This window comes from Pleurodeles waltl, chromosome 10 (genome assembly GCF_031143425.1).
Source record: "Pleurodeles waltl isolate 20211129_DDA chromosome 10, aPleWal1.hap1.20221129, whole genome shotgun sequence".
Lineage (NCBI taxonomy): Eukaryota > Metazoa > Chordata > Amphibia > Caudata > Salamandridae > Pleurodeles > Pleurodeles waltl.
Window position 1 is genome coordinate 891,223,597 of NC_090449.1, and position 19,167 is coordinate 891,242,763.

The 19,167-nt window shown below is 42.4% G+C and overlaps 1 protein-coding gene across 9 annotated transcripts in view; it reads left to right on the forward strand.

Moving 5' to 3' along the window:
* AKAP9 (A-kinase anchoring protein 9) overlaps positions 1–19,167 on the forward strand; it is a 969,300-nt gene that overhangs the window by 169,262 nt on the left and 780,871 nt on the right. For all 9 annotated transcript variants that reach the window (XM_069211620.1, XM_069211621.1, XM_069211624.1 and 6 more), the window contains 2 exons: positions 3,752–3,907; positions 14,993–15,196. In XM_069211620.1, coding sequence (XP_069067721.1) covers positions 3,752–3,907; positions 14,993–15,196 — 360 coding nt within the window. The remainder of the gene's footprint in view (positions 1–3,751; positions 3,908–14,992; positions 15,197–19,167) is intronic.

The following is a 19,167-nucleotide window of genomic DNA, read 5'->3' on the forward strand; positions in this document are numbered from 1 at the left end:
AGAAGTTGCCGAATTTTGAAGGATCCTGCCATAAGCCCTGTCGATCCCCTGATCAGGTGAAGTGGGGGGGATGACGCAGCCGGTTGAGCGCCCCTGCCACGACCTGCACTGGCAAAAACTCAAGAAGTGAAGATTGGCTTGATAGAGGATTGGGCTTTGTCTAAAGAGTTAAACGTGGCCACAAATGTTCCTAACTTGCTGTGAATGAACCTCCAAAGAAGACCCCCCTTGAGCAGTATGTCCTGGCTCTGAGGTCGCCAGTTCCCCCAATTTTGGGTCTATCTTAATAAGAAGGGAGCAGCGACACTCATTTGAGATCGCACAGTTGGCTTTCCTGAGAAACATCATGGCCCCTTGGGTGCAGCCTGAGAGGGCTTCAGGGTATATCAGAGAGCCCGACACCTTGGTGTCTTCCGCCATGTCAAGAATCTTGGAAAGAGGGCCAACGATGTCCAGAAGTTTATCTTGACATGAGCGCCAGGACTGATCGATCCCCCTCTTTGGGTCTCGACTATTACGCAAGAAATGTAGCCATCCTGGCATCTATCTGGGCGTGAGTGCCACCTTGCCCTCCATTGTGGGAGATGGGGGCATCCCTTCCTGAAGCGGCTCCGGACCTCTTTATCCAGGGGCTTGCATAGGCAGAGGGACCCATTCTGTGGAGCGTGGTAAAGGATCCAGCATGTTTGAAGTGTCATCATGGGGAGGAGCCTCTGAGGTTACCTCGCCACAAGGGGTAGCAGAAGAGATCGAAGGACGCTAGGGACGATCTTGTTCCATGTCTCTGAGGTGTCCAGAGATTCATCCCCAGTCAATGGCTCGGGAGACAGAGTCGGGGTTGAAGGGGGGAAGCCTTCCCCTGAAGAGCCAGGGAGTGAGGGCTCAGCAGACAGGGTTGGAGAATCTAAGAAGGTCTTTGTAAAGCGTTTAAAGGCATCTAGGTCCAGCCCCAGGCTCTCCTGCATGTTTGCACTTAACTTCCATTGCAAATGGCAGGCCTGGAGGTAGAGGGACCTCCGATCCAGGGGTGTCTTCCCTCCGATGGCGGGTCATTGGCACTGGGATGCCAAATGCATATATTTCTTCTCCAAGGGTTCCATTGTTTGAGAAACTGCAATATGGACAGAGTCATCCATGATGCCCCAAAAATGCTAATCAGTGGGGTGGTAGGTGATTTGTTCCTCCTCCAAGTACTCCGATACAGTGTCGTGCATGTTAGATAAAGGGCGAAATCGGGTGGGTGGTGGAATAGCAGAAGTGCTCAACCTGAAGGAGAGGCAGTGTTTTTATTAATTTTCAACTTCAGGCGACACACATCATCAGGGACACATACGCACCCCTTCTTGTTTTAACTGTGGAAGAAGAAAGACAGCGTGGGTCGTGTCCCAAAGAAGAAGCTGGTAGACGGCTTGTTACAGACCCTGACAGTTGTCCGATTTCGAGCGTGTGCTCAGTTCAATTGCCAATTTTTTAATGTTATGTGAAGGCTAGGGATTAAATCGCAGACGCTCTCACGCGCAAAGAAAAACGAAAGTCAAGCGTGGATAGGTCTATCTAACAGAAACAGCTCCCGATTGCAGAAGGTGGCCAAATGTGTTTTATCAGTTAAGGAGATGAAATTGACATATTGGCTGTCGAGGGAGGCAGGGCGCTTTTAGCGCAAGGTGAAATTAGCGCGCAGTGGCTCTTAGTGGCAGCGAGTGAAGAAAACTAACAGAAACGGTAGTGACCGTGAAGGAGTGAGCAAGCGTTCCCGCAGCCGCACAAGGAAGAAAAAAATAGTTAATAGACTCAAACTGGGTAAACTAGGAACAAGATTAAGTATAATACCAAAATGAGCAGAAACAAGCTGAAAGGACCTAGTACTGCAAGAACGGCGAAGCAAGCAATCAAAAGAGACTTAGGTACTCCGCTGCTGTAGCAGTGAAGAAATAGGTTGAGAGACTGTCTGCAGAGGACCTTATCCTGACAACCATGGAGGCTGATTGGATAAACTGTTTGAATTCCTTTTCCTGAAGTTTTATGGTAAAAGTAGTTTGTTTTATACTGTTTTTCTTGGTAACTAGAGAAGTAAAATGAAGAAAGAACAGCCTGATCTTCGCCTCTGGTCCTGACATAGAACTTAAGTGCTACGAGTGTGCCCAGACGTGGGTGCCATGCTCACTGTGCCAGTGGAATTAAGCTGTATGTGGCTGATGAGCCTTTATCAGGGCAAAACTGGTCCTGAGTTGCTTGTATTCCAGTTCATGGAGGACCTGGCTTGGCAGTTCGGTCTGGACTGCTCCTATTGGAGCAGGGCCAAGACTGATTTGCAAATGGCTGGGTCCAAACTGAGATGGCATGGTAGGTTAAAAATCATTAAATGGGATGCGAGCAGAGTGATTGCCATTGGCTGAGACTACTTCAAACATTCGATCCATAACCTTGTTGTTGGAGTATAGAGAAGTGGCATATATCAGTGCCTCGAGGTGGTACAGAGTGCTGTGGCATAGCGTAGTGGCGCAGAGTACAGTGGTGTAGGGTAGAGTGGTGTAAAGTAGAGTGCATTGGTATAGATTTCTGTGGCATACGGTGGAGTTGTGCAGAGTAGAGTGCAGTGGCCTACAGGAATGCAGTCAAAGGCCTATGTCAGAGCCTCAGTTCAACTTCTACGGGGTACTTAATCTCTGAAGGGATGCCACTCTTATGGGTTTTGTCAATGTTTCACAGAGACACTGCACTAGTGAGCCCTTTATTTTAGACAAAGTAGAAGAATGCATAAGAGACAATGTTTTACTTTGTGGGTGATATATGGTAGGAAGTATATAATGTTGCAGGATTCTTTATTTGGAAGGCACACAATCACAGATACACTTGCCACTACGGGGATAGGTGCATTTTGTACCACAATGACAACCTGTTTGTTGTCATAGATGAGCTGATTTGATAACATTGTTAATGGGAGAAGAGCAACATGAAAGGGGAGGGGTGGGAGGGAATAAAAGCTACATCAATGGAGATATGGGGAGCGAACTGAAAACACAAGCACTCATATGGAGTGCTTGAAACCAAAAAATAAATGGTTCCAAAAATGGGAGCAGTGGAAGGACACAAGCACTTAGTCCATGCCACGGGGAGGACCAAACACAAGAAGCCGACACAGGCATGCTAAAACAAATAGGAATAAGAAAATGAGTGATGCTCAAAATGCTAAAAAAAATGTCCTACAGAGACCGCGCATGTGCTATTTAGGCGAACCCTAAAAGTAGAGACCAGTTTCTGTACGGTGCAAGCAGACTCTATAGGCATTTAACAGGGCTACAATTTATTTTTCTCTCTCTAAAATATAGAACCTGACTTTCGAATCATGTTCTTGCATTTGCAACATTTGCTTTTGAGCCACTGGGTAAATGTATATTACGTTTCTATGAACAGGAAGCAAATTGGTGAAGATAGTAGTCTTCTTGGCAGGTTGTTTTCTACTGCGGTTCCGCTGAGCGCTTCACACTCCTTATGTGGTTTTCACACATTTTCCTTTAGCATTTCTGAGTTTGATGTAGTTCTGATTTTTTATGTTATATCTTTAATCTCTAGATACTCACCAACATTGTTAATTGTGTGTTTTACTTCAGCCATATAGTAAGTTAAGTTCATGTTGTTCACCAGACTATGATGGGAAATAACTTTGTTTCAGTGTTACTGCTTTTGATCCAGTCATAAAATACTGAAGACCATTTTGCCTCAGAATTTTATCGTATTTATTTTTACCTAGTTGCAAGAGTTTGAAACTGCAATCAAGCAAAGAGATGGCATCATCACACAGCTCACTGCTAACCTTCAGCAAGCCCGGAAAGAAAAAGATGAAATAATGAGAGAATTTTTGGAGTTGACAGAACAAAGCCAAAAATTAAAAATACAGTTTCAACACGTAAGTGGGAAATCTTAAAATGCTTTAAAATAATTATGTTTGGGCCAACTGCGTCTTTTATCAGTTCTGCCAGTTTTTATGACCTACAATAAATATAAATGATGCCTGAATAACTACAGATTGCCCAAATATGCCCCATTAAAATTTAAAAGAAATTGTTGTCATAAGCATAATGTATACGGGGAGTGTATAAATGTGTGAGTGATGAGTGGTTTACTGGCAGACCCTTCTCTCTCTAGTGAGTACAGTAAACTAATGCTCAAGATGCAACAATTGTGTACCTTGCAAGAGAATCATATACATTCAGCTTCAGCACTCTGCAACAAACCAAGCTCAACCTCAGACAACAAAGCTATAAGTTTCTAAGAGTGCGAGTCACTCTATTTGATAGAGCAACGACCTACAGTAATCATGAAGCTGGCCGACCCACTTTATGACTGAGCAACATTTCCATCACAGGAAGCACACATGATTCGCACAGTTAAGAAACCTCTGTCAGAACTTGCTAACCTGAAATTCACATACAAAGACCCAGATCTGCAGGTAGAATTTTCAGGTTTTCAACATCAGTCACATTGGAAAGCCAACAGCATACTTCATCTATTTCCTCCTACCACCTCATCAAGCTACAAAACCCCCACTATGTTGACACTCATGTATGTCCCCAGCCTCTTACTCCATTCTGCATTTCAGCACTGCACCTATCTCTCATAATCAGGGCAGACACTTTACTTCAGACTCTCAAAAACAAAAGGTTCAGCACTCAAATATGTACGTACAACTAACTTTACTCACAGCAGCTCCCAGAACTACTACTTCTGCCATTGCCCTGGGGCGCCCTAGTCCCAAGGCACAATCCAGTGACTCCACTATGCAGTCTGCATGCGTGTACACACCCAATGGATATGCAGATGCTGCACCAACATATTTCACCTCCTAATCTCAAGGAAAAACTACCCAAAAGAAATTTGCCTTCCAGAGAAATGTCTTCACCAAACATATATAGACTCCCATGTACTGGTCCAACAGAACTGATCCAATCAAAAGAGCAGGGATCATCTACAGAGAACATACTCAGCAAATGCCTGTCAAACTTTATTCCGCCTGTACTGTTTAGTCACTACCCTTTTGTTCCTTCGAATCTGCATACCATTTTCCTTCAACCCTTTTTTTGTAGAATTCCCATCTGAATTGGTAACAACATCATCCTCCATAACCTGTGTGTCAATGTCTTTGCAGATTTCAACATCTGATTTCTGCAACAGCCAATCAGCACACACTGTGACCACCCACCTGTACTTCTTGGATCAACAACAAAACTTGGTAAAAGGACTTGTATGCAGCAGCACATACTTAGGATGTACTGTCAGACATATCCTTCTTGCAGCACCAAACTGCTTGCCAAATGTGGCTAACTATTTATTCCATTTTCAGTGTCACTCTTTAAAACACAATGGAATGCACATGGCAATATATAGGGGTGGATCTTGAAAAGTAGACATCCCAATTCTTATTCTCAGACTCAGCAACTTCAGCCGTAAAACTCTCAAGAAGTCTGACACTCGTACTCATGCGTTCAGTGCTATTTAATGAATGGTTAACAGACTTGCATTTTGCTGTTTTGCCACCAGAGAATCCTTGACGCTCCCACAAGATAAAGTACTATAAACGTTTCTCAACCCACCTCTTCAAACATAAGAGGGCCAGCTGTTGCACTGAACAAAAATGGTGGCATTCCAATGACAACCCAACACTACAAGGCAGCTGCAGTTCACCTACAAAAGTAACAGTAAGTTTTGCAGCCGACCAATCTTACTCAACTCAGTGAACCACAAGGAGATCCACGGATATGCTTGAGCCTGGGTCACACCCCCCTCATAAGCAAAACACAAACTGTCCCCTTGACAGTTTCACTCAGCAGTCTGATGAGTTAAGGCTCGATTTCATTACCTCCTCTGTCAAAACATACATGACACCTCTAATCTCTCTAATTTTATCCTTTGGTGTAACATGCTATACCTATATAATTGATAAACAGTTAATCTTAAGATTCCTTTGGATACCATGCACTGACTCCAGCAACCTACTCGGCTGCCTACACTAGATCAAACCTTTCATTACCAAGACCTATTCAAACTTACCCCTTAGCAAAACGGGATGCTCATTTGACTTGCGCTTGACGAACATCATGGGCCTGTGCCTTCGCCTGTCCAGGACGATGGGTGTGAAGTGACTCTGGAGCCACATGTCACTGAAGTAGTCCATGCATGTTTATACCATCTTCACACCTTTTGCTTATTATATAGACATTTGAACAACCTCCAGAAAAGTATGAAAGTACTGACCGTTTCTCTCTTGGCTAAATTGCACCAATGCACTGCTTTGGGACTTCCAGGTATATCTCACACCTCCCTTTAATATTCCTGCTGACAGACCCCTACACCTCAATCCCAACACATCTCAGACTCACACTCAGGACAATGTATTACCCAAAGAATCAAATGCACCAGAAGCAGTGCCTTTTATGGTAGAAGTCCTGAGTTCCAGTAGTCTATGCTCCTGAAAAATGTCCTGAAAAATCAACACTCGACCCTTCTCAGATCCGACAATGCTCATTTCATAAAGAAACTTCCTATTAGGAAGAAAAGAAATGGAGACACATATGTCCTTGTTACAGACCTCAGGAACTTTCTCCCACGCTTTATGCTTAGTTACAGATCACCCGTCTTTCAGGAAGGCAGTTGAAATACAGCCATTCAAAAGCACCTACAAAAACTCGATCATTGCATGCAATCCCTTTAAAAGGAAACTCCCCCTACCATACAACTCCCAAATAACCATGCCTACTTGTCATGAAAGTTGTCAATCGAATAAGTCACCACAAAAACAGCTCCAGTCACCCCAATTTCAGAACCCCATCACATGCGCAACTCTGTAACATCACAGTATGCATGGATTCCTAACAATAGAAGAAAACACCTACATGTGAACCTCCAGTGCACCAAATGCATACAGATGTTTGCATTCCATCTTAAGCTCGCAACAACATAGCTTATGTTTTGGAACCCACAGCAACACAAGCTTTCTTATAATTATATATTTAACATTCTACCATCCACAAGCTCCGCCAGATCACCTCAGGCATGGCTCTGATAGCCACACAACTCAAAGATCTCAACCACATTGTATCTCCATGTGCTTTATACACTCTGAAAGGCACACACTCGCACCTGACTGCAGCAGATCAACAGCAACTCTGCACCATTATATTGTTTTAGTTTCCTAGTTGATAAACATCCACAGCATCGTAAGAGACCACACGCTTCTCTTCTACACACCCATTGCATCACAGCCCAACCTACATTTATTTTTCTTTACTCCGTTCAGCATTGCAAGCACAACAGTAATATCACTACATAATGCTCTCTGGTAGTCACCACACTGTGGTTATGCACACTGGGATCCACTCCCACAGATAATGACTTCAGATCCACCTGAATCCCTGAAACGTACAGACCATGCCTCATCACAATATACATGAACACTATCCCACCTCTTCAGTTAAACCCATACACCATGAAACTCAATTCAGCCCTCTTCTCAGCAAACGTCTCTAACACTACCTCCACATAAAGTGCCTAACTAAACTCCCCAAAACATAGTTCACTTCCCACTCATCCGAGACTCTATAGCACATTAGAAGTCCAGACTGTACCACATAACCGTACCACACATCGCCTATAAGTGTGTAGATAACCCACACTCTTCATACCACTCATGCATACCAGATGTGGTTTAAAAATCAACTCTCTTCATGGAAAAAAACTCAGTGGGTATGAAGTAATGGCAAAATGTTGTGATATACAGATGCCCAGTAACATTACGTAAAATAACAGATGCTCTACTGCAAATCATAAACCCGCAGCAGGAGAACATTCAAAATCAAATCATACATGCATGTTTATTTTGATTTACAAATGTCAAGCATAATGGTTGCAAATTTATTAGTGGATGCTAAACACTTAGGCCCTCATTACGAGTCTGGCTGTCTTAAGACCGCCGGACCCGCTGTGGTGGTCTCTCCGCCGACGGGCCGGCAGTGCAGATAGCCAAATTACGAGTTCAGTGGTTTGGCCTAAGCCAAACTGCCGATACTCTGCCCGCCATGCCGCTTTTCTGCAGTCCGCCAGGCTGGAGGTGAGCACCTGCGGGCAGGCGGATTCCGTAATACCGCTAGTGATATTGGGACGTACAGGGAGTGCAGAATTATTAGGCAAATGAGTATTTTGACCACATCATCCTCTTTATGCATATTGTCTTACTCCAAGCTGTATAGGCTCGAAAGCCTACTACCAATTAAGCATATTAGGTGATGTGCATCTCTGTAATGAGAAGGGGTGTGGTCTAATGACATCAACACCCTATATCAGGTGTGCATAATTATTAGGCAACTTCCTTTCCTTTGGCAAAATGGGTCAAAAGAAGGACTTGACAGGCTCAGAAAAATCAAAAATAGTGAGATATCTTGCAGAGGGATGCAGCACTCTTAAAATTGCAAAGCTTCTGAAGCGTGATCATCGAACAATCAAGCGTTTCATTCAAAATAGTCAACAGGGTCGCAAGAAGCGTGTGGAAAAACCAAGGCGCAAAATAACTGCCCATGAACTGAGAAAAGTCAAGCGTGCAGCTGCCACGATGCCACTTGCCACCAGTTTGGCCATATTTCAGAGCTGCAACATCACTGGAGTGCCCAAAAGCACAAGGTGTGCAATACTCAGAGACATGGCCAAGGTAAGAAAGGCTGAAAGACGACCACCACTGAACAAGACACACAAGCTGAAATGTCAAGACTGGGCCAAGAAATATCTCAAGACTGATTTTTCTAAGGTTTTATGGACTGATGAAATGAGAGTGAGTCTTGATGGGCCAGATGGATGGGCCCGTGGCTGGATTGGTAAAGGGCAGAGAGCTCCAGTCCGACTCAGACGCCAGCAAGGTGGAGGTGGAGTACTGGTTTGGGCTGGTATCATCAAAGATGAGCTTGAGGGGCTTTTTCGGGTTGAGGATGGAGTCAAGCTCAACTCCCAGTCCTACTGCCAGTTCCTGGAAGACACCTTCTTCAAGCAGTGGTACAGGAAGAAGTCTGCATCCTTCAAGAAAAACATGATTCTCATGCAGGACAATGCTCCATCACACGCGTCCAAGTACTCCACAGCGTGGCTGGCAAGAAAGGGTATAAAAGAAGGAAATCTAATGACATGGCCTCCTTGTTCACCTGATCTGAACCCCATTGAGAACCTGTGGTCCATCATCAAATGTGAGATTTACAAGGAGGGAAAACAGTACACCTCTCTGAACAGTGTCTGGGAGGCTGTGGTTGCTGCTGCACGCAATGTTGATGGTGAACAGATCAAAACACTGACAGAATCCATGGATGGCAGGCTTTTGAGTGTCCTTGCAAAGAAAGGTGGCTATATTGGTCACTGATTTGTTTTTGTTTTGTTTTTGAATGTCAGAAATGTATATTTGTGAATGTTGAGATGTTATATTGGTTTCACTGGTAATAATAAATAATTGAAATGGGTATATATTTTTTTTGTTAAGTTGCCTAATAATTATGCACAGTAATAGTCACCTGCACACACAGATATCCCCCTAACATAGCTAAAACTAAAAACAAACTAAAAACTACTTCCAAAAATATTCAGCTTTGATATTAATGAGTTTTTTGGGTTCATTGAGAACATGGTTGTTGTTCAATAATAAAATTAATCCTCAAAAATACAACTTGCCTAATAATTCTGCACTCCCTGTAGAATACCACCAGCATTTTTCTAGTGGTCGTACCGACCAGAAAAAGCTGCCGGTCGCACTGCCAGAAAAAGCTGGCGGTCTGGTATCCTGGCGGCAGGAATCTGCATTCCTGTCACTGGGATACTCCTGCATACACGTCCACATACCTGCACACATGCACCCACATACTCCCACACACAAACACCCCCCCCCACTTACCCATGCACTTACGTCATACACCCCCATTCACACTAACATACATACACAAACACACATCCCCCACTCCATCCACAAACACACACCCCAATCCCATCCACACTCACACCCTGCCACCCCATCCACACACACCCCTCACCCAGCCCATAAACACGCACACACACACACACACAAACCCCCTCTCCTCCCCCTGCATTCACAACATTCACACACACACTCACACAACCCCCTGGAGCCACCCCTACCCCCACCCCCACAGGCGGAATTCTGAAATCAATCGTAATCGGACAGTCTTAAGACCGCCAGCAGCTATGGCGGTCTTACGTAAAGATCGCTGAAGTCGTAATGAGGGCCTTCGTTTTCATCGTAAGGTATTATGCAGGAAGGAAATATTTCGCATTTGTGGGATGTTTTACAAGTACCTTAACAATGTTTTCATTGTTTAGCTCAGTGGGTAGGAATTATGTAGCAGCATGTGAGTATGACTTGAACCCTGCTCATACATAGTTCAGGAGCAGCTGTGTACAGTTCTTCTGTGCTTATCCAACACATTGTTATAAGTCTCAGTTCTCTTCAGAAACTTACACTGGCGCATCAAGACCAAACCCTGTCACCGGCCTCTTTTCTGTGCCAGCCTGACAAAGTAAGTCTAACTTTTGACTAAACCGTGTAGTTAAACCCAGCTACTTAACTGCACAGATGGCAGTTTACAAGAGCACACACAAGTGGCAAGACTCACTGCTCGAAAAAGTGCAGGTTGCCTATTTTGCCCAATGTTTAGGCACAGTGTCAGTCTGTCCCTACCCCTAAATTGCAACAGGAGGCAAAAAAAGCTGAGGCACTGAGGGTGACTGGCCCTCACTGGTCTTGCTTCTCAGTGTAGCCAGCCACATTAGTCCTGACATTGGAGATGCACCACACAAAGAAGTACTTGACCTCACCCACCCCACTTGCCAATCCAGATATTAGAGGAATTTGAATTAATACAGGTCTCATCACTGCAGTCCCGAGGTAGTCAAGAGTCACTTGAGCTATCACTGGTGCATCTTCAAAGGACTCTCTCATTTAGACTCTCCCCTATGTGTTCTCTTCCATTGCCTGGACCCTCCTCAAGAGTTGTGAACTCTATAGCAGACAGGCCAGTCTCTCTGATCCATTGAACCAGGAGAAGCTGGACTAGAAGCTAATCAATTCCTCCCTGTTTTCCTCTGACACGAGTGCAGGATTTACTTTTAAGCTGTTCTTGGTCCTCAGCTGGGAATCCTTCTTAAGAGCAAAGTCTTGCGAGACCACACAACTCTTCTCTACTCAGTTCTGTTACAATTCCATCAGCGGTGGTGCTGCTTTGGCACTCTGACTGATCACTTTTCAACAGGTGGTTGGGATTGTTCCTTCATGGATGCAATGAGGGATAATACCATTTTGGATCCACCCCCCAGGCCAAACATTGAACTGAGCACTGTTACCACAGTCACAAGATGTGAATCCTGTCAGAGGCTACAATGACACCACAACCAAGGCTTTGTATTCACTGTCCATTGAGGCGTATGTTTCTTTAGCTAGAGAATGAGCATGTCTGTGTACTAGTGACAGAAAAAAACTCCATCAAATCCTTCTCTGGCTTTGTAACCATCAATCAGGCTGAAGAGCATGTTATCCTCTGACCTATAGACCTAGAGGTTTCTGGAGACATATGTTATGAAAATGTGCCACTGTCATATCTCTCCATGCAACAAGGTAATACCAGTGCTATATGGACAATGCTCAGGAGTATATTGTTCATGTCCAATTGGGATTTTAAAGCTGTGGACCAAAAAATGTCCCCCATCCTCATTGGGACTGTTGCTAAGATCATCATAATGGCCATGCACTAGCAACCTTACCTTAAGTCCTTAGACCTTAAGCCAGAAGCCAAGGACAAAGGTTTTGAACTTCCCTTTAGAGAGAAGCATTTGTTTGCGTTCCTGAATAATTTTGTCCTCCATTAATAGATGTGTATGGCCACTGCCAAATTGTGCTGCAAAACTCGAGTGGAACAGCTGAGTTTACCACCCTTCTTCCTGCTAAAGAAGGGGTTTCAGTTATTTGAAGTAGTGGAGATTTAGGTCAGATCTGATCCTCTGTGTTTAACTGATATCAAAAAGACTTGATGACGTTCTCATGGATCAGCTGTCATCCTCAGCACCATAAGAGGCAGTCAGCACCACACCAGTTAAGGAAGGGTTTATCTAATGCATTGCCCTTTCTGTGGTGAAAATGCCTGTGTTCTACACTTCTCACACTTGCTTTCATTGGCGATTTCCCCAGTAAGCTTCCTTAGAATGTCTGCAAGAAGTAGAGCAGCTCTTAGTGCCCCTTCCACTTGCACTGATACCACTCACAGAAAACATGCTGGAATGCAACACCCTCTAATCCTTAATACGGTGCAAAGGTTTCTGGCTTCAATCCACCTTGCACGTCTTCAATGTGAATCTGCAGAATTTTGCTCAGGTTGGTTTCACACTTGTTTTGTGCAGTTAGGTGTTTGGTGGAACACCATCTGCAGGATAGTCAGTTTAAACACATCAAAGTCCGGCTATTATATGTTCAATCCTGTGTGGGTGGACTGGTGCTACCTTTCATGGTGGTGTCACTTTTGCACATACGGTACTAAACTTCAGATCGCCATTGACTCTTGAGTATAGGCTTGGGGATACATTGTGGTTAGTTCCATTAATGGCTTGTGGGATAGGTCAGATTCATCTTTTGACATAAATGTGTTTGAGCTGAAAGTCTTTTCTGACTGTGCCTCTGTGCCATTGGGTTTTGTAGCACAGCATATTCCTTATAGTCTCCCACATTTCAGACAGCTTCAAAGTGGGCAACTCATGCAGGCATTTTCGTATGGCACATCAAAGTGAATGTCTGCAGGAATTTTTCAATACCGCAATTGATGCCTATGGTCTTCTAAAGATAGATGCTATTGCTCCTCGCCTCAATGATAAATATCACTCAGATTCCTAGGGAACAGCTTGAAAAGGAATTTTATAGAAACACTCATGTATGCTTTACTTCCCACTCTGTTTGAGATCAGGAAACTCAGTCATCCCCGTTTGGTTGCCCCTTTCCTTATCACAGCTCATCCTAACCATATTGTCCCTGAAGAGCCATTGCACATCCAGGTCTGTTCGCAGACTTTGTGATGGCTACTAGTAAGTTCCCAACCAGAATTATATACAAGAGTAAATGATTGACATTCTGCCACTTGACTCAGTTTGTTCATCCATTCAGTGAATAAAGATCTTGAATATCCTCGCTGGGTGGGGGTGCGGATAGATACCTGCAAACATTACCTGTTGCATTCATGTATAAAGAGGCTGTCAGAAGCTATCCTGAGAAGCCTAATGTATCAGTTTCTTCCAGGTTCTGTATCAACATGCCTATTGGTGTCAGAACCTGGCTCAGGCATCAACCTTTTGAACGTTGGCCTTGTGATTTAAAACTTCTTTCATGGAAGATGTCTTTTTTTGTGGCAGCCATATCATAAGCCACGTGCTTACATGAGTTGAAAGCCTTTTTGTACATCAGGACCATTCCTCATTTATCTATATGGACAGGATGTCTAAAAAGTACTGTTGGATTTTCCTCTAATTAAGTATATCAGGCTCAAATTACACTGTTGCTACCTGTGTTCCTCTGACCAACCTTTTTACGATTATTTATTTGGCAAGCAGTGATACATTCCAAAGTCTGGTGAGGCTGTGTCCAAGCACATTTTACCAGGACTAAAGAAACCTGCGACATTCTTCAACCTTGTATTTCTCAACAACAAATGCTGGACTTCTTTGAAGACCAACATACACTCATTCTGCCCATTTAGCATCTGAGTCATATTCACAGAGCAATGCAGGATTTTCCCAAAACATCTCTGCAACGTATTTAATGTGGCCTGTGGTGCCAAGTGTCCTCTTCACTTCCTCTTCCCTTTGTGATTCTCAATTTCTCTGGAATCTACCCTTAAGTTGATAATAGGAAGGAGCCAGGATGTAAAAGAAGGATACATTTATCTTGATGGTTACTCCAGTAGTCTTTTTTCCAAAGGCCCTTCTCTGTTATCATGCCCTCTAACTGACGCCTCAACCAAGGGCCAAAAACACACACCAGTCGGCTCTTTTTTCTGGAAGGGAACTGGTGATGATAATGTTAACTCATCTTGTAAAGCGTGAATAGCTACCCATGAACGAGCTTCCCAGCGCTGATAGATGAAGCAATGTGAAAACACGAAGTTACATGAAGCTACCATCCAACATATGCAAAGAGATGTGTTTTTAGTTGTTTACTGAAGCTTAGAAGATTGATATTAGATCTGAGGCGAACTGAGCGAGTGTTCCACATTGTGGCGGCACGATATGCAAATAAGCAACCTCCTTCTATTTCTCTCTTAATTCTGGGAACCTCGAGACCTTAACACTCTTGAGACACCACGTGGAGTAATGACATGCTGGAGAATGTGTACCTGTTGAATACTTCAGCCTGTGTACAATACATAACGATTTGAATTTGATTATTTTCTTTATCGGTAGCGAGCAGAACTCCGTAATGACGCATACATGCGTGGAAAGGTTCTTGACCTGTATGGTGCACTCGTGTGCGCAGACTGACATGCATAGTTGTGAAACTAACAGCAGTTTCCTTTCCTTCAAATAGATGTTAGAGTAGTCACAACTTAATGATATGTAAAATCTTATGTGGCTAGAGGAAAGAAGTTATCGTATGAATAACGTTAGCTTTATTTGTCACGGGTTGTTGCATGTACTAATGTAAGTCTGGGTAAAATGAGGTTTGGGGTCTAATCAAGTGAAAACCTGTTTTCAAGGTAATGCATTGCAGAGGAATTCCATTTAAAAACATTCTGTGCATTTGAACAGTAATTGTAACAGATGCTCAAATTAAATCAGAACATCACTAGGGTTATTCAACACTGTGGAAATGTTATTTAAGGAGCTAAACAGCATCTTGCTGTCGAGAAACACCAAAGTCTTTGTTTCCTATGCATTACTTAAATATGCTCACGTTTCTTCTTTTTTTTGCATAAAGTTGCAGGCTGGCGAAACACTAAGGAATACCAGTCACACTTCTACAGCTGCTGATTTACTGCATGCCAAACAGCAAATCCTCACTCATCAACAGCAACTTGACGAGCAAGCTCTGCAAATAAAGAGCTATGAGAGACATAATGAAGAATACCAAAAACAAATAACAGTTCTGCAAGATAGAATTAAATACCATCAGGCAATAGAGGTATAAAACATTGAACACGCGTGGCATCTGAAAGTGTTTCACAGTACTCTTTTACATTTTATGAGTGTGTGACTGTATTGCCTTTTTTTATTAGACTGAAGGAGGTGTATGGAATTATGTTGTTCTCTTTTCTAGACCACATTTGTGCTCATCTAATTGTAATGTCCTAGGTTGTCCTCTTTGTATTTTAATATGTTCTGCGCCTTGCCTTCGTTGTTCATGTCTTGTCTATTTACAGAACTCAGTGCTGCCTGAAATGCTTGCCTATATGCCAGCCGAGAGGTATTGTCCCTACTTGTAGCTATACTTATTATCAAATTTAAAAATTGAATTGAAAAAGATCATGTAGTGATAACATTTGATTTATCAGTTTTGGCCATGGCATCCAAACATTGTGCTCATCAATAGCTGGCCTTATTGGGCACCTGCTGGGTGGAGTTACCTTTGAAATCCAATATTTTTATCTACACTTAAATTAACTACATTGTGCAGGGCAGCTGTGCACTAAACATGCCATGCCAGCCTCAAACCTTAAGCAGGCATACGATTTTCAGTAGGATGAGGACAAATCAAATATTTAGGGATCTGTACTTGGCCCTGTTATCCTTAATCACCATGTACCATTCTACCCTTGTTAAATGATGGTTTCTTAAATGGAGTGAGCTGGATTTAGTCTAGAAGTGTTTTAAATTAGTAGTATTATCAGTAGCAGTATGAAAGTTCTCTCCAGACTATTAAAATCATGACAGTGCTTGCTAATTGCTATTTCAGAACATGCCATGAATCACCTTAAATGGAAAATTAATGGAAGGCCTGTGCCACTTTAAAGGGTATTACATTGGCCATAACATTAATAGTTGGCCTTGTTCTAGCCGTGCCACGTTCAGTGTTTTAGGTTTGCCATACAACTACGAGCAGGCTTTGGTCTTGAAATTAAAAATAAATTATTGCTGAATTTAGGGAGAAGCAACCTCTGGATACAAAGGATTTTTCTTTTCAAGATAATTTTTTAAAAAAAGAACATCTCTTTGGCAGTTCACTGGTCGAAAATGGGACTATGCACATCTGAAATGGGCAATAGCTTCATATCCCCACCCACAGTTTTAAGATTGTGAATTTACTCAACCTAAATTTGCTGCTTGATCGAGATGCAGATTAAATGCACTGTATCATTGTGGGTACATCAAAGGAATTTGAGCAAACATGTGAATGCAAGATTACTAAAAAGATGGATTTCAGCCATCCGGTATTGCACCCAGGACGCTTGCTACAACTATTGGAGCTTAAACAGCTGGTGATCTGTAAAAGGTCTAGAAATGACATTCAGTGCATCAGTAAAGGTATAGAGGGGAACAATATAACAAATATTAACATATGAGGAGGAGTTATGGTTAGAAATCTCAGAGAAATCAATAAACATTTTAACAAGACTGCAGATGGGTCGCAGGGTGTGCAAATTCAGGAAAATGGCTAAAATATATGTGGGCTATCCTGTTTTAGGTTTGAACTTACAATAAGGGATAAAACCCAACCAAATAAAAATATCCCACTTTAGTTTAAATATATAAGCACTGATAAACCCCTGCACACCCACAAACTAAAATGCCATTAAAAAAAAAGGAAAGTCAGAGAGAGTGATACATTTGTATTTTTCCTTATGAGAGCAACACAGTAATTATTTCTTATTCAAAGTAGCAGCAAAAAAGATTGGTCTGAGATTATTCTGTTTGAGTTTTTTTTTTTTTTTAGAAATGTCATTACAATATTTTTGCTTTTGTCCCTTGTTTCCTCCAGTTTTGTGGGTTTGGTGTAAAGGTGTACAGTTCAGGAACATGTTTAAGTCTGAACTAATAATTGTATACACTGTAAAGAATCTGGATACATTAAAATAATGTGATCTTTTGGCAGTGTTTAATTCTTTTACTGATTGGTGAAATGGGTGGCTCATAAGAATCTTGGCCAATATATATTATCACATTTACCCACAGACACAGAATGGGTAAAAACCCTTTGACACATTACCCCTTTTTTCTAACAAGTTATTATTGGTAACAGATCAACTGTCAAACACTCCAGGCTTTAACTACTTAGTGCAATTTGTAGTGGCAGGTACCTGTAAAAAGAGTACTGTCCATGTGCACATGGGATAGTGATGAATACGTAAGAACAGATCTTGCCACATACTAAATTCACAGCCCCAAGGTGTGCCATTGTTGCCTGAGATACCTTCAGCCAATCCTGTCTTTTTTACCAACTTCACATTACTGCTGGGGTTTTTCAGTCCATAGTTGAAATGATAACAGCAAAAGTTTGAGTCCCAGAATTTAATGTGATATGTGCTAACATGTCAGGACTGACTTATATTGACGCATTTGCCATGGGGACACATGGCAGCTATGAATGTCCAGACAAGAGCAGCACCACCCTAATGTAGTCAGTCAAATAGTGCAGAAAACGGTAGTGAGCATTCTTAAAGCATCAAGGTGCCTTAGAATGCAGGCCTGCAAACCATCTGGTGCTGTCCAAACTTTAAAAGTTTAACAAGATACTATGATGTTGGCAGGGTTGACCACCTCTGCAATGTCATGATATTTAGTATGGAGTAGGTGAATGGCTCCAAACTGTGTCCTGGATTTTGTTTAATAAAACATGTGAACATAACACTCTTGCCTTTATATTCCATTGGTAATCCTATAAGGCTGACCATGTGACTGGGGAGAAATAATGAGATGTGAGTATTTGTGACCGTGCAATGCACAGACTTTCTGTGCGTAAAATAGTCTAACACAAGTTCATTGGACTCACTGCCAGTGGGAAGACGCTACATACCTTATATTACTTGCCTCTTAAAATCAATATGCACTACAAAAAAACATGTTTGTAGACACTGGAACAACAGGTTTCGTGTATTGTGGGGGGGCTGAAAGCTGAATAAACAACAATAAGCACTAATTTCTAAATGTTTGTAAAACACAGAGAAAACACCACTGAAATCCACAGAAAATAAGCACTGAAAAAAGGATAGCCTAAATATGTACTGACATTTGTATCTCAACCCCAAATAGTCTGAGGTGGATGTTTCTATGGTTGCCCAACCTACATAGTGGAACTGTGACTACTATTAATTTATAGTGGAGTTATGCTAAGTTGAGGATATTTTGCAAAAAAATGCTTTCACTTTAGTTAAAGTTGTAGCTAGCCTTGTTAACTCTCTAGATTTCCTGATCTATTTCTAAAGAGTAATTGGGGTTCAAAATGTGCACCATAATAATTTTTCCTTAGCAGCGGTTAAACATACTACTGTCCACTCATGGAAAACAACATCATTCCACTGGGGATGGAAAACAATCACATCAGCAGCCATAAACTCAGTAAGTGCAGAGCAGGCTCCTATACTATACTATACTATACGGTAACCACAGTTCACCTGACTTTCAGATTTAGGGGGTTATTACAACTTTGGAGGAGGTGTTAATCCGTCCCAAAAGTGACGGTAAAGTGACGGATATACCACCAGCCGTATTACAAGTCCATTATATCCTATGGAACTCATAATATGGCTGGTGGTATATCCGTCACTTTACCGTCACTTTTGGGACGGATTAACACCTACTCCAAAGTTGTAATAACCCCCTTAGTCTTGTATCGTATAGTAAATGGCTTTTTAGGCAGTGGGGTGTGTTTAACCAATACATTTGAGAAATACTGGCATGTAAGCATGTTAAGAGGGTATCACAGGATTTGTTAATTTCCCATATTCTCACCAGGTCTTTTGTTGATAGCAGCCACTGACAAATGTCTCTCACAAAAGCTCAGGTCAATAAGAACGTCTGCTAGCATAAAATGGGCTGCTAAAAACTTAATGCGCTCTGCAGGTATGGCTTCTGGACTCTGATTGCCCTGGAAGGTGGGGGGGGGGGCACTGCATCTGCCCTTGAAAGGACAAACACTGAGTATAGCAGAAATATGAT